Source organism: Carcharhinus amblyrhynchos, chromosome 13 (assembly GCF_965287045.1).
Source record: "Carcharhinus amblyrhynchos chromosome 13, sCarAmb.v2.hapA, whole genome shotgun sequence".
NCBI classification, from domain to species: Eukaryota; Metazoa; Chordata; class Chondrichthyes; order Carcharhiniformes; family Carcharhinidae; genus Carcharhinus; species Carcharhinus amblyrhynchos.
In genome coordinates this window covers 23,548,148-23,565,073 of record NC_137336.1, presented here as the reverse complement: position 1 = coordinate 23,565,073, position 16,926 = coordinate 23,548,148, and the positions used below count along the sequence as shown (strand labels likewise).

General features: G+C 41.3%; 1 protein-coding gene across 2 annotated transcripts in view; it reads left to right on the top strand.

Annotated features, from left to right (window-relative positions):
* LOC145351769 (gamma-aminobutyric acid receptor subunit alpha-6-like) overlaps positions 1-16,926 on the top strand; it is a 66,137-nt gene that overhangs the window by 13,720 nt on the left and 35,491 nt on the right. For both annotated transcript variants that reach the window (XM_080201393.1, XM_080201392.1), the window contains exons 7-8: positions 4,721-4,873; positions 5,800-6,050. In XM_080201393.1, coding sequence (XP_080057519.1) covers positions 4,721-4,873; positions 5,800-6,050 — 404 coding nt within the window. The remainder of the gene's footprint in view (positions 1-4,720; positions 4,874-5,799; positions 6,051-16,926) is intronic.

Genomic DNA, 16,926 nt, shown 5'->3' with positions numbered 1-16,926 from the left:
CATATAAAGTGTTTGGAATGCAACTTGCATGACAGACGTTTATTAATTTTTTTCTCACAGTTTTACACATCTTTTATATTTGACTTAGAATTTCATTATGTATGAACTTGTAAATGTAAAAATATGCAAAAGTAAAAATATTTAAGAAGTAAAATGGAATTATTTGCTGACGAATAATTACAATTTGCCTTGACTGGTGGTTTACTTTGTTTAAATTAAAATTATTTTAAGATTTATTAAATCTGCATACATTTTGAAGGCTACTAAAAGCAGATGATAATTTCTAGATAGTAAAAGATTTTAGTGTGGAGAAGAAATTGATAAATTACTTGAGCTTCTCTCTCACATTATTTAATATGTTACTGTCTTGGAACATGCTCTTGCCTATGCTTAATGCATATAGACATGTGCCTTAGGTAAGTGACACAAAGCATTGAATTGATTTTACAAAGTACAAAAGGTGAAACGGCTGTCTGTGGTATCTCAATCTAAATGTTCATTACAGGTTTAGGATAGACTCAAAGCTTTATTATAATTCATATATTGTAGATGGTATGATTTAGGTGGCATTTTATTTCATTTTTTGAAGTGATGTTTCACTGATATCTTGACAGACTTAATAAACAGCAGATTTCCATAATCTAGGGCCCTGGTAATTGACCTCTCAGCAAGGGGAAATGGATCTTACTCTATCTAGGCTCCTTATAATTTTGTGCATCTCAATTAGGTCATCCCTCAACCTCCTCTTTTCTAAGAAAAACAGCCATAGCCTAATCTTTCCTCATAGCTATTATTTTCAAGCCCTGCAACATTCTTACAAATCACCCTCCTCTCTCCCAAGCAATTATGTCTTTCTTGTAATGTGGTGAACAGACTGTATATAAAATTCCAGCTGTGGCCTAACCAGTATGTTAGACAATCCCAGCCTTGCATCCCTGACTTTGTATTTGAAACCTCATCCAATAAAGGAAGCATTCCGAGTGCATTCTTTAACATCTTATCCTTTGCCACTTTCAAGAATCTGTGGACATGCAGTTCCTCTACCCCTCTTAATATTGTCCCATTTATTGAACATTCTCTTATTTGCACGGTGGCGCAGTGGTTAGCACAGCTGCCTCAGAGCAGTAGGGTTCCAGGTTCAATTCAAGCCTTGGGTCACTGGCTGTGAGGAATCTGCATGTTCTCCCCATATCTTCATGGACTTCCTTCGGGTGCTCCTGTTTCCTCTCACACTTCAAAGGTGTGCAAGTTAGGTTGATTGGCCATGCAAAATTGCCCCTTAGTGTTAGTAATAAGCAAGGTAAATATGTAGGCATATAGGATTGGTGGGGAGTGGGAAATAGGGCCTGGGTGGAATTGCTGTCATTTCAGGCTCAGTAGGCTGAATGGCTCTTTCTACATTGTAGTGATTCTATGATTCTTTGATACTTTGTTTGCCCTCCCTAATTGTATTATCTCACCTTCTCCGAATTAAATCCTATTTGCCACTTTGCTAGCCATTCAGCCAAGCCATTGATATAATTTTGGGGACAACAATTATAACCTTCACTGTCAACTACAAGGCCAATTTTTATCAACTTGAAATTTCCCAATCATGCCTCCCATATTTGAGTCCAAATCATTAATATGTACAACAAATAGTAAGGATCCCAACACTGGAAACCACTTTCCATTTGCAAAAACATCCATTGACCATTACCCTTTGTTTCCTGTCACTGAGCCAATTTTGGATCTAATTCTTCATCTTCCCCTTGATCCCATGGGATTTTATTTTTTTGACCAATCTGCTAGATAAGACCTTGTCAAATGCCTTACTAAAATCCATAGAGCCAACATCCACACATTATCCCCCATCAATCTTCCTTGTTAGTTTCTCAAAAAATTCAATTGTTAGTAAGGTACGACTTTCACTTAACAAAGCCATGCTGACTATTCCTGATTAATCCATGCCTTTCTCAGTGACAATTTATCCTGGCTCTCAGAAACAATTCCAATAATTTTTCCAAACTGTAGTCAGACTGACTATCATGAACCTATCCCTAGAATCTTTTTAAAACAACATTCACAACATTCACGGACCTCCAATCCTCTGGTACCTCACATGTATCTAGTGAGGATTGAGAATTGATCCATTCATCATTTACTGCCTGACTTCTGTCAGCAGCCTGGGATACATTCCACCCAGTCCTGATGATTTATCCACCTTCAAGGATGTCAGTCTCTTCATTATTTCCTCTCTCATTAAGTTTATTGTATCTAAAATTTCATGCTCCTTCTCCCTAACTAGAATGACTGCATCATCCTCTTCTTAGTGAAGATAGAGACAAGGTACTCACCTTGTATGGTCCCCATCAATGGGCCTTACACAGTGGCCTCGCTGGTAGGACTGGAACTCCTGGGCGGTCAGGGTCAGGGAACAATGCAATACCAGCCTGTCAGTGCCAGAGGTAGGGGCCTAAGGGGGCAGTACCTAAGTGAGCTGGGTGGGAGTGGGAGCCGTGCCCTCTGCATTCAGGGATTGGCTAAGGAGAGGGGTGGAGGAAGCTGCATACCCTGCAACAAGGGATTGGCTGGGATGGCGACTGATGGGCCAGGGAGGAATGTTGATGGACTGGGTATGGGGAGGGATCAATATCCAGAAGGGGTGGGGGGGTGCTGATTGGCCGGGGGGCCCGCAATCAGAGATGGAGAGGTACTGATGAAATCCAGAGGGGAGGTGACATACAGATCTCTCTGTTCTGTGATATTACCAGCCAGCTTTCCAGTAAGCTTAGGCCCTGCATCCTCCCCCTATCTGCAGGATTCAAAATTGTGCACCTTTTTTGCACTAAGCGCCATAAAATTTCATTGTGGCCTCGCCAGAAAACCTCTCCCATTTCATGCTCGTTTGGCACTTAGAATTTTTTTGGTAAGATTGCTGCAGCCGTCGCAACCCCCACCCCCACCCAGCTTAATTTCCAAAGAATAAATCTAGAATTGCACCCTCTCTCATTTGGCTTGTTACATGCTAGCTAAAAATATTTGTGAAATGCAGTTGAAAATTTTGTGCCCTATGACCCCTTCACACTATTCGTATCAAATTGATATTAGGATAGTTAGCTGCTCTATTGCTTTTTGCACTCAGATATTTGCTACATATTTGCTCTTCTAACACCCTTCCACAAGTTCAGGTCTATAGTACACTCCTAGCAGTGTGTGGCTGTCCCTTTTTTTCATTTCTGAGTTCAATCTATTTGGCCTTATTTTTTGTTTTAATTAGTATATCATCTCTTCTCACAACTGTAATTAATTCTTTAACCAATAATGCTACATCCCACCTTTTTTTTATCCCCCCCATCTATTCTCCCTGAAAATCCTACATCCAAGAAAGTTGAGTTGCAATGTTTGCCTCTCTATAAGCCAAATATCCATTATGGCAATAATATCTTGCTGCCATGTGTCTATCTATGTCCTTAGCTCATTGGCTCTATTTCTTGTGCACCTTGCACCTTTAAAGAACGTTAAATTCCTGTGCTGTACATATTTTAACCTATGCTTGTTACATCTTTCAGAGTCACCCATTTAATTTCCGTCTCCTGTTCACTGCTCTGAATTCTCCCCAGGGTTTCCACCCCCTGCCAATCTAGTCTACAGTGCAAAGGTATTCATCCCAGTTCTATTCAGGCATAGGCTGCCTGGCTTATACAAACCCCACCTTCCCCAGAGCCAGTCACCGTGCCTCAGAAATCCGATGCCCTCCTTCCTCCACCAGCTTTCCAGCCACACATTCAATCACTCACTTCTCCTGTTTCTTTGCTCACTTTACTTCTTTAGATGTCGTGCTTTTCAATCTCCTTCTTAGTTCCCTGAAATCTGCTTTCAGGACCTCACCCAATTTCTCACTTAGGCAATCACATCAACCTGGACCACAAACTCTATCTGATCACACTCCCCCAGAAGAATGTCCTGCAATTTCATGCATTTTATTTCTTTAATACCTATGTAATTCAATACAACAACAACTCAACTCAGTAGAGGTATGACAAGTACAGACAGGTACAGGTAGCCACCACGCTAGGATGGTTATCATTAATGGTAATACTAAAAACACTGCTACAAATTCTGGCACTGGCAGCGGCACTGTGATTATCATTCCAGGGTTAATCCCAGCCTTTAATTCTAGGTTCAATTCCAGCCTTGAGTGACTGTCTATGTGAAGTTTCCACATTCTCTCTATGCCTGCATGAGTTTACTCCAGGTGCCCTAGTTTCCTCCCACAGTCCAAAGATATGCAAGTTAGATGGATTAGCAGGGTAATTATTGTCTCAGGATGTGTAGGTTAGGGGGAATTAGCAGGGTAAATACATGGGGTTACGGAGATAGGACGGGCATAGGGTCTGGGTAAGGTGCTCTGACGGAGACTTGGTGCAGACTCAACAGGCCAAATGGCCCCCTGCACTGTAGGGATTCTAAATTAATGATATGTATATTCTAACAACAGAATTCAGTCTGTACGTATGTAATAGACTATAAGCAATTTTCCTCTAATGATAAGATGTAATAGTAATTTAGATCATCACCATTTGCAAATTATTGTTGTATTTTCTATTTTTCATGCTGTATTGTATATTTTCATGCTGCATCCTTTATGCATTATTCAGTTCACAGCATGTCAACCAGATGAAAAGAACAAAGTGTGTAATGTAATGTTACAGAAATGTTCACATTTGTCTTTGAACAGGTGAATACATAGTGATGACAGTATATTTTCACTTAAAAAGGAAGATGGGATACTTTATGATTCAGACTTACATTCCTTGCATTATGACAGTAATTCTGTCTCAAGTATCTTTCTGGATTAATAAGGAGTCTGTTCCAGCTAGAACAGTATTCGGTATGCCTTCAATTACAACACCTTCTTACTGTAATCATTATACACTGTACAATCTTTGTTTATTTACCATCACCATGTATCCATTTTAGGTGAACACTCCATATAAATAGCCTATTTTTGTGTACAAAAAATACTAGGATGTTATCTCACTCAGACTTACATCCCATACATCATGACTGTAGTTTTGTCTCAGGTTGTGTTCTGGATAAACAAAGAATTTGTTCCTGCCCGTACTGTGGCGAGTATGAAAACTTTTACTGTTCATTTGTACATCATTTTGTGTGTGGTGACTTAGCTGAAGCATTGGCCCTGTTCCCTCATGTTGTGATTTTGCCATTTTTGTGTCACTGTACTGTGTGTAGTTTAAAAAAAACTTAAAAGAATACGTGTTTTACCTTTTTTCCTGATTCAATATGTGCTTCCTATGTACTATTTGCCTCCTTTAAACTTTTCTAGGGATGCTGTAGACTCTAAAAATGTTAATGGGTGGGAAGAGGTGACAACCGAATAAGGAATTTGCCCAATTCTGGGAGTTTGGCTTGAAACCAGTCCAGAATGGTATCCTAACACTCCCCCTATGCAATACAGTGGCAGTCCTGAATGCATTAAATCTGGACAGTCACACTCTTAATTTCTAGTGAACAAGGGCCCATGCCACAAGATGGAGAATAATTTGACAATCTGATAAAATGTTCTAAATCTGTGACCTTTTATCAGCAACTAGAAGTAAGCAATTTGATGAACATTAAGAAATAGTTTCCTCCATTGCTTTCTTGATAATGCTTATAGTGCCTGACTATGTCATATGTTGTAAAAGTAAATCAAGTAAAACATAGTATTGGCCGTCTAATCTGTTCCTTTGTTATCAATGTCAAATACCAACAATGCAAAGTAAATTAACTATTTTTCTTTTTAAATCGCTGAAGGTATCACTACAGTTTTAACCATGACTACACTAAGTATCAGCGCACGCCACTCACTGCCAAAAGTGTCGTATGCTACTGCTATGGATTGGTTCATAGCTGTATGTTTCGCTTTTGTCTTTTCTGCACTCATCGAATTTGCAGCTGTAAACTACTTCACAAATCTTCAGGCTCAAAAAGCCCGAAGGAAAGCAGCACGAACAGCAGCACTGTCAGCAGCGACAGGAGTGCCTGAATCAGAAGAGATTGTGTTGGTAAGTGAGTTCTCATCCGTTGATATGAAAAGCCAAAGGCCCGATAACAGATCATTTGTAAATTGCCCACTTAATCTTCATCTTATCCGCCATAATAAAAATGTCATTGATTTTGTTTCTAGAAGATATCTTTATATCATACAACTTTATACTTAATATCATTTCAAGTGCAATATAAAATTAGTCATAGCATAAATTTTACTCCACTGTGTTCATAAACAAAATTAAAACCAAATCACATATAGCTGCAATAGAACCTCTGAGCTATCAGCTGTAGATTGTTTCTTTGTGCACTTATAGTTGTTGCATCACGGCAATTATCTCTGCAATGTGACCATCACTCATGAATGACAGAATGTTGATCACTAGCCAGCTTCAGCGCTAATAGCTGTCATTTCACCATGAAAATAGATTTAAAGCAAATAAAACTGGCCAATGATAAAGCTTTTCACACCACCTATAGAGATTTAGAACTTTTGTTTTTAGTATTACACAGCTGCAGTGACTGCATTTTACACTTTGAAATAACTCTGGCATGAGAGAGATCAAAATGTTGTTTGGACAAAGGATAATATAAATGCCAGGAGTTTGCTGGGATTGATTTGATATTTCAGCAACCAAAAAAATTCTTGATTTCATTGTGAATTTCATTAAGACCTGAAAATGGGCAGGGCATGGATTATGATGCAAAATTAATCTGCCCCAATTGCTTCCAGTGGAGGTAGCATGCAAACTTCATGCTGCCTGCTCACTTAAATGATTGAATGTTGCATGCACAGATGTCATTCTTCTGCTCATGGTAGTGTTCTGTGGAATTGCTGTGTGAAGTTGTTCTGACTCACACTGTTGGATCCTCAATCAGTCTCAGTCAACAACTAATCAAATTTCAAATATTTTGGAAGTTGACATAAAACTTGAAGTAACTACCAACCTATCACTTTTTAACTCCTGAGTTAGTAACCAAACATTGTTACTTTAGAATATTTTATGAATCTCTGCAATGACTGTAATATTTTAAGTATACTGCTCAAATTACAAAGGACCTCGTACTTAATTACCAAGCATTTAATTACCCGAAGGGTCTAGAGTACTGTTTTGTTCCCATTCTTGTGTAAATCCAACCAGTCTTGCAAAACCTATTTATTTGTCTGTCATGTTAATTTGTATGAGATTTTGCAGCTGAAATAAAGGGGGTGATTCTCCCAAAAGTGCTGAATTGATGGGAAGACTGTTCTGGATCACGACTATTTTCTCAGTTCAACTTCTCACTTGAATCTCCCCACTCTGTGCACTGTAGAGGTCACAATCCTGAACCTCATTAAAAACCCAGGGGGACGGAGCTTATTTGCAGCAGAGTTTGACAGTTCTGGAAATCTACGTATGCACAGCGATCCCGATCTGTCAGACTCCCTGTTTGCTGGCCAGCTTGATGCTGGCCAGCCTGAGACCCTCGCAGTGCTGTCCCTCCAACTACCCCCATGGCTCAATTGTGGCTCCCACAACAATTCCCGGGCCAGCCCTGACCATCTGCCTGACCCGGAACGCCCCAATGTCCAGTCAACACCTCCCCCAGCAGTGGCAATTGCCCCAACGTCCTCACTTTAGCAGACCCCCCGTCACTGATTCCCCTCCATCCTGGGGTCAGACCCTCCCCATCTCTGGGAGGCAGACAACCCCCCTCTTCCTGCACACCCCTGCTTCAGCTCACCCAATTGCTAACCTCGCTCCAACCAGACCAATTCCCATGCACAATGGCAGCAGGCCCCACCTACCCCTACCAATTGCCTCTAGGCTCCACCCATGATAGGCCCTGCCCCTTGGCACTGCTAATGCCCCCTGGGCAGTGCCATGGTGCATCCTGGGCATGAGCATTTTACCCCTTTGACAGTGCCAGGGGGCCCAGGCTGACACTGCCAAGGTGCCCATACCTGGGGGCACCACACCCCCCCCCCACCCTGCCGTGCAACCCCCTGGGGGGGGGGGCCCTGATTGACACCCCCCCCCCACCCCGGCTTCATTCCGGCAGGATCTCCTGCTAGCTCCCCGAACGTAGGGAGCTACTGTAAACTCTGCCAGAATGAAGTACTCCTGGTGGGGTGGAGATTCAATCGGGATCAGTAAGTTCCCAATATTTACATTTAAAATACATTTAAGACAAACTTTAAAAAGATTCAAATGATTTACCTGTCTTCCCATCAATTTCCAGCATGGTTTGGTCTCCGACTGTTCTCTGGCTCTGGGAGATGTGCATGAGTTCCTGGCGCATGCGCCAATCCTGAAACAAGCCTGATGACGCACATCTCTCACCGCGACCTGCCAGAAAAGTTGCGGGTCGGGATGAGAGAATCGCCCCCAAAATTTGCAATTGCTCATTTGCATAAATACAGTGACAGTATCACACTATTCATGATAAAATGCTATCAATCAACTTTTCACCTGGCGGAAAGTTGCAGCGGGTCCTATTTTCTTCTACTCAAAAAGTTCTGTTTTGCTTCCAGAAGCCTTCAACACTCTCTGAAAGATCTAAATCGAAAAGGTTTATAATTTCTAGAGTGTTTGGCAGGGAGGTTTTTTTGACTGGGTCTGGGGAGTCAGAAAATGTAGAGGCAGCAGAAACCGAGATTTTCCATGAGGGCAGTCTTCTAGCTCCTTCTGACCCACACAAAGATTAACTCTCGCTGTTTGTAATACCTTCAGTCTTCGGATCTGTTTTCATTGCACATAAATATATATTTAAAAAAAACTTACTTTTATGCTGGTCTCCAGTTATCTCTCCAGGAACCTCTGATTAGGTGCTTTATGTTTCTTTACAACCATTTGCCCAGTCCTGCCTTCTGAACCACTTCCTTGTTTGAATAAAATTCTACAGGCAGCTATTGTTCTCCAGTTACTCAAGTCGTTATGATTGATGTGTCAGTGCTAAAAGTAAGTATTGGCATTTCGTTTGATTCTGAGACTCAATAAAATTAAGCTTGACCTAAGAATCTGTGGCTGTTCATCCTCAGGCAGAATCAAAGGCTGATCCAGTTTCGTGAGCCAAAATACAAGCCAGGACAAATTGCAATTTTGTTGACCTATTTTGATATAAACAGTAATCTCCAATGCAGAAATGTATTAATGCACATGCAAGGGTCCATTTTTAGGAAGCTAAATTTTACTAGTTGATGCCAAATCTACTTATTTAATCTAGTGGATAATCCACACAGGTTTTGCTTGGAACTGTTTAGGGAATTCTCATCCATAAAACCTTAAATTAGATTACATCGAAGTCCATTTTAGCAAAAAAGAACTCAACCTCTTTAACCTTATTCACGACTTATATTTCTGATAACTGTAATTATCTTTCTGACTTTATACTCATTTCATCAGATTCTAAAGGACCTCAAAGCAAAGCTGATATGACTAGTTTGTGGGCATTGGGAGTCATAATGGTCAGTGAGCCAGCACCTGATTAAGACCATGCGGCAGCATGTAGGAGTTTGTTCTATAACTCATGTCCATGATTGCAGCTTACAACTTTGGTAAATGTACTGTGGATTGGCTTCATGCTCAGCAGTGGATCTAACTCCATACAAGGCTGGCTCAAGTTAAAACAAAATTACACTGTTTAAATCCAGCCAATATCTCTTGAAGCAGCCAATATCTATTGAAGCAAGCTTCAATATCTCTTGAAGCAAAATTTGATTTTGAAGAAATCAAAATTTCTTGTTTGATTCAAACAAGAAAGTGGTTCAGAAGACAGGTCTGGGCAAATGGTTGTTGAGAAACATAGCTTTTTGTTCCCATTTTGACACTGGGAAATTGGCATGACCACAGAATGAGAGCAATGGATGTGGCAACAGGGAGGGTGCAGCAATGGCGTGAAGGCTGACAGAGCAGGGTTGGGGAAGTGGGGATTTGTAAGAGTTGGGCGAGTGCAGGGGAGAGAGGGAAATCTGTAAGAACAGGGTCAGGTGAACTATGTGGGGTGGCAGGGTAGTAGAGATGCGGGGAGGGTAAAGTTGTGAGAGGTAGGTGCTGGGTGAACTGAAGGGTGTCTTGGGCCATAGAGCTCTGGAGGGTCTGGGTAAAATGCTCTTTCGGAGAATGGGTGCAGACTCAATGGGCTGAATCACCCTGTAGGGATCCAGTGGTTTACTATAAGCAGAGTGGGGGGTGCCTGGAGGTTGTAAGAGTGGAGCTCTTAAGAGCAGGGTACTGGGATGGCGTGAGGGATCAATTAGGACTGAAAGCGGGTAATCAATCTGGGGAGTGGAGACCTACCTTAGACGGAAGATAGGTAGAATACATGTAGGGACTGGGGCAGGTAGTTGGCTGCTCTAGACGGGCTGCTGGCCCCTGTACAATTTTTCCTTGTTAATCAATACCTTTTTTGTTCCTGACGAAACCTGTGAGTGTGCATCATTACAGGGGTAAAGTTGAGGAGCAGACAGATGGGTTTTACTTTCCCTTTTGCAGGTTCTATTAGATGCAGCAATTGGGCCTCAGAGCTCAGTTCTTTAGACCATTTCAATCAAACTTTAGGAAGAAATAAATACACATGATCATGTCATTGGGCCTTGGACCAATGCCAGAACTGAACCACCAATGTGAACATTCCACGGAAGCCATTACTGCCCTGGAGGACAGGACCAGGAAGGTATAGTCTGGCTGCAGCAAGGTTTGGAATCTGATTTTTTGAAAGAAGAAAGAGGAACATGGAGCAGCAGGCCAAAGCAAGGGCTTCCAGCTTCACTGATGCAGCACTGGAGCCTAAGAGGTGAAAAAGAGGAAAGCCATCATATTTCAGTGGTGGGTCAAAGCATTCTCCAGGCATAGTTTGCAGACAGCTTGGGTTCAGGTAGCCACAGAGGTCAATTTAATTTGCCTGGCCCCGAGGTTCTGGCTGCAATTTCAGAAACAGTTCAGTGAGTTCACATGAGTGGCCCTACCCTCCACACTACTAACCTCACACACCATTCGAAGCTCTATACCACCTTCGCCCACTAATTACTGACCTCCAGCAATCAGGACCCATTCCATACGTTCATCTGCTCCATCCTTCCCTTGCAGACGTACTACTACTGCAAGTCTCACATCTATATCTTTCAGGTTCCACACACTTGCAGCTATTCAACTATGACAGGGATACCACTCTTGCACATTGCTACACCTTGACATTCTTTTATTTTCTCACAAATTATGGTAGCAAGTAACAAAAAAAAAGAATGGAGAACTGAAACATCTCCTAAGCCCTTTGACAGAAATGGTGCTCTGAAATATTGGGAAGACAGTCACTGTGGTTGTGAGTGGTGTTACTGAAACCAGCCAGGAAGATGTCATGTTCCATCCCTAAGCACCTTCTGAAATCTCACTTCACCCATATCCCTCAATTTGACATGAATTACAAATGCAGATGGTGTGAGCATGCATCTCTTGCATTTCACCCTTCTGCAGCTTCTTTATATCAATCCTTCACCTGTGTATTTATAACTTCTAATGCAGAAGAACTGCTACTTGATCAGTCAATGCAACCTCCCCGTGAAGGACAAGAAGAAAAGCAAACATCTGATGAAGTGGTATCATCAGATGATTCAGAGTAAGAGAGAAAGTGATCAATTAGGGTCACTGTACGCATATGTGAATGCACAGAATGTGTAAACAAGGTTAATGAGTTACAGGCACAGACTGTCATGTGGAAATACGGGCCAGAATTTTACATTGATCGAGCCTGACCCAGGATCAGGGAAAATCATATGAGTAGATGTCAGGTAATTGTCCTGATATCATGGCACTTGCACACAACATTACAGTTGGTAGGTGCACATGGAAGCCTGAAGCATACCTGCTGACAATTAAGGAGGCAATGAAGCCCATTAAGGAGGAAATTATTGGCAATTTTATGTGGCCCATCCCTTCTATGGTTGGCAGATGGGCCAATCAGTCAGGTGCCCTTAACATTTTCCCAACAAACACATTTCAGGATGGGATAAAATGACCAGACAAAAGGAGGCATTTGATGGCTAAGGTCCTATGAGGTCTGCTGTCAGGTACTTGAATTTGCAGGGTAGCTGCAGATTGCAACATTTCATTAAGCTCAATTCATTTAAACAATACTGCAGCTCCCTGAAGCAGCTCCACAACAGTTGTCAGCCTTTAGGGAGCTCACAGGAAACATCTGCCCTCGCTTCACTTGGTGCCTGCTCTCCAACCCACCTTGTGCCCCCAGCAGTGCTAAGCCTTTCTCAGTTGCATTCCATGCTAGCCACCAGTTAATTGGTCAGCCAATGTGAAATTGAGCCCTGAATTCAATCACGGCCATAAGCGTATATTGTGTCTGCTTTTGGGCCTACTGATCATGTGCAAATTTCAGACTGTGATGCTGTATCTTTAACAGAGATCTGCCTGCAAGAAGCACTGGCCTGTATATTAAATATTTTTGAATGCAAGGTGTTCAGGAAAGGCTGGAAAGGGGGAAAGAGGGAGGGATAGCAGTATTGATTAAGAATGATATTATATTGCTGGAGAACACAGATGTCCCAGAGAGGTTAAGGATAGGATATATTTGGCTAGAGCTAAGGAACATAAAAGCAATAACATGGTTCAGTGTAGTCCATAGACCACTAACCAGTAGTAAAGATGTAGAGGTACAAATTTGAAAGGAAATTATGTGAGATTCAAGAATTATAGAGTAATTAGAAAGAGAAACTGTAATTAACTAAATATAGTCTGGGGTATTGATAGTGTAAAGGGTGGAAAGGGGCATTAGTTCCCAGAGTGTGTTTGGGAAAATTTTTAGTCTGACAAGAAAAGAGGCATTGTTAGAATTAGTTCTTCAGAATGAGGTGAGCCAAGAGGATCTGGTGTCAGTAGGACAACATTTGAGAGGATTGTGATTGTTATATCATAAGATTTAGGTTGGTTATAGAAAGGGACAATGAACAATTCAGAATGAAAATGACTAACTGGAGAAAAGCCAGCTTCAATAAGGTGAGAATGGATCTGGCCCAGATCAATTGGAATCAAAGGTTGGCAGGCAAATAGCATCTGAACAGTGGGCTGCCTTTAGAGAAGAGATACTTCCGACACAGATGGAGTAAACTCCCGTGATATGGAAACACAGGGCAACAAATCCAGAGCTCCCTGGATGACAACAGAAATTAAAATACTGAAACAAAAGGTGTACTCATGACAGATATCAGGAGGACAATACAACTGAGAACCAGGCTTAATATAGAAGGTTCAAGGGATGTGAAAAAGCAAATAAGAGAAGCAGAGAGAGATAGTATGAAAAGAAAGAAAATCCAAACATCTTTAATAGGCATACAAAAAGTAGAAGGCCAGTAAAAAGAGTAAGGCTGATTAGGGACTAGAAGGGGGATTTACATATAGGGACATGGCATGGCTGAGATATTGGCTGGAAACTTACTGTGCTGCCCACCATGGGAATCAGAGCAGACAAGGTGTGGACTATGGGAAGGCCCATTGACCTTGGGCAGGATTTTACGGTTTCAGGATGAGCGAGGCTGTAAAATCCTGCCGATTAAATGAATACTTTGCATCTGTCTTTACCAAGAAACAAGATGCTCAAGTCATGGTGGAAGAGGAGGTAATTCAGACACTTAAATTGATAAGGACAGGGTATTGGATAAGCTATACTAAAGCTGTAAAGCTTTAGGGATATTGGATAAATGTACTTAAAGTTTATAAGGCATGACGACAGGGAGTCTAGAAGTGAAAGGAGAGGATGTGCAGGCACTGACCATAACTTTCCAGTCTTCCTTAGGCTTATGGATTGAGCTAGAGGACTGGAGAATTGCAAATGCTATACCCTTGCTCAAAAAGGGAGTAAAGATAAGCTCAGCAACTACAGGTCAGTCAGTTTAACTTCAGTGTTGAAACTTACAGAAATAATAATTTGAGACAAATGTAACAGCTACTTGAGCAAATGTGGGCTAATTAAGGAAACTCAGCATGGATTTGATAAGGGCAAATCACTTGCTAGAGCTTTTTCATGGTTTTAAATAAAAGTCTGATGAGGATAATGCTGTTGAGGTGGTGTTCCAGAAGGCATTTGATGAAGTGCTGCACAACAGATATTGTGAAAAAGGTTGTAGCTCATGGAATAGAAGGGACTGCAGCAATATGATTGCAAAATTGACTGAGTGACAGGAAACAGCAAGTGGTGATAAATGGATGTTTCTCAGACTGGCAGAAGGTTTATGGTAGAGTTCCTCAGGAACTTTGCTCTTCCTGATATATATTAATGAGCTTGGTATAGAATGTAGAGGTTCAAAATTTGTGGATGATACAAAACTTGGAAGTATTGTGAAATATGAAGCAGATAGTGTGGAGCTTCAAAAGAACATAGATACCATAAGACCATAAGGTATCGGAGCAAAATTAGGCCATCCGGTCCTTCGAGTCTGCTCTGCCATTCATGACTTTTTTTTTCTCATCCCCATTCTCCTGCCTTTTCCCCATAACCCCTGATCTCCTTATTAATCAAGAACCTATCTATCTCTGTCTTAAAGACACTCAATGACCTGGCCCCCACAAGCATCTTTTCAACAAAGAGTTCCACAGATTCACTACTCGGTGACTGAAGAAATCTCCTCATCTCTGTTCAAAGGATCATCCCTTCAGCCTGAGGTTGTGCCCTCTGGTTCTAGTTTTTCGTACTAGTGGAAACATCTTCTCCACTTCCACTCTATCTAGGCCTCGCAGTATCCTGTAAGTTTCAATAAGATACCCCCTCATCCTTCTAAACTCCAACAAGTACAGACCCAGAGTCCTCAACTGTTCCTCATATGACAAGTTCTTCGTTCCAGGGATCATTCTTGTGAACCTTCTCTGGAACCTTTCCATGGCCAGCACATCCTTCCTTAGATATGGGGTCCAAAACTGCTCACAATACTCCAAATGGGGTCTGACCAGAACCTTATGCAGCCTCAGAAGTACATCTCTGCTCTTGTATTCTAGCCCTCTCAACATGAATGCTAACATTGCATTTGCCTTCCTAACTGCCGACTGAGCCTATACATTAACCTTAAGAGAATCTTGAACAATTACTTCCAAGTCCCTTTGTGTTTCTGATTTCCTAAGCATTTTCCTATGTAGAAAATAGTCTATGCGTCCATTCCTCCTTCCAACATGCATAACCTCACACTTTTCCACATTGTATCCCATCCGCCACTTCTTTGCCCACTCTCCTAAACTGAACAAGTGCTTCTGCAGAGAGGTCGGTGGAATTGGCAGGTGAACTTTAATGCCAATAAGTGTGAAGTGATTCATTTAATAGGAAGAATACAGCGAGACAATATAAATAAAGGGCTACAATCCAAAAGGTGGGTGCAGGAGCAAAGGGACCTGGGTGTGCATAAATCATCAAAAGTGGTGGGAAAGGTGGATAGCACATTTAATTGTACATGACATCTTAGGCTTTATTAATATGGACATAGAGTATAAAAGCAAGGAAGTCATGTTAACATAGGACTCAGGAATAGGAGTCGGTCATTTAATCCTTCTCACCTGCTCCACCATTCAATAAAATCATGGCTGATGTTATAATCAGTCCCCAGCAAGGTTCCCAAATTTGTTAGAATTCTGAATGACATACCCTCAAATGGTATTGCTCCCAGATGAGGTTGAACTGGCTCCCCTTCTTTATTCAACCCTCTCAGTTGTCACAAAGTTAATTTTAAAGGATCCTTTCCCTCATGGATACCTTTGTCCAGTGCAAATATATTTTTTGTTTTAAAAGGGTGAATTTAAGCAGGCTTCATTGAGTTAAAGAAAGAGTGAGTTTATTAGTCCCTAACATGTGAGAAAAAAATAAAACACAACATATGTACATACTGATTAGAAATGAGAAGTATGTCCAAAAACAAAAGTTAAAAATAAAAATATAGTCCTTGCTATAGAGGGAGTACAGCGAAGGTTTGCTAGGCTGTTTCTTGGGATGGTAGGTCTGTCATGTGAGGAGACACTAAGTTTATATTCACTGGAGTTTAGAAGAGTGAGAGGGGATCTCATAGAAACTTATAAAATTCTAACAGTGTTAGACAGGGTAGAATCAGAAAGAATGTTCCCATGGTGGGGTAATCCAGAACTAGGTGACATAGTTTGATGATAAGGTGTAAAACTTTTATAACTGAGCTGAGGAGAAATTTCTTCATCCAAAGGGTGGTGAATGTGTGGAACTCATTACCACAGAAAGTAGTTGAGGGCAAAACATTGTCTGATTTTAAGAAGAAATTAGATACAACTCATGAGCTAAAAGAATCAAGGGATATGGGGGGAAGAGGAATCAAGATATTGAATTCATTGATCAGCCAGATCAAAATGAAAGACGGAGCAGGCTCGAAGGGCCAAATGTTTTCTATGTTTTAAAAAAATATAAAGGTATCAGTCTTTGGCTTTTCCGTGTGGTAGTGAAATATTGTGGCTATTACGTTGGGAGATTCCAATACTGCTGACTTCGACAGTTGAACAGTTACTTTGGAGATTCTTGCTTTTGAAGATCACTTGGAAGGAATTGTCGTCTTCTTTTTTACTGTGGCTTTGCTGACTTTATTCCAGCAATCAGAGAAAAAGAGAGGCGTTTTAGCTGCAAGCAAAGATGCCCACTGGATGTTCTTCAGCTATGACAGTACACACTAGCACAGTGGAACTAGAACACCAGACAGCATACAGAGACCATGGTTGCAATTGAATTTTTACCCCTTGTATATTTCTGGAAAGGGAAGAACACAAATATGTCTGGAACATAACTTACAGGAGACTGGTTCTACTGAGATGATAGCCTCCATTATCTCGGGAAGCATTTAAAGTTCAGTTTTTGCATTGCATCTCCTCCTTTGAAGTGGCTATTTCTGAAATAAAGGAGTGTGACATT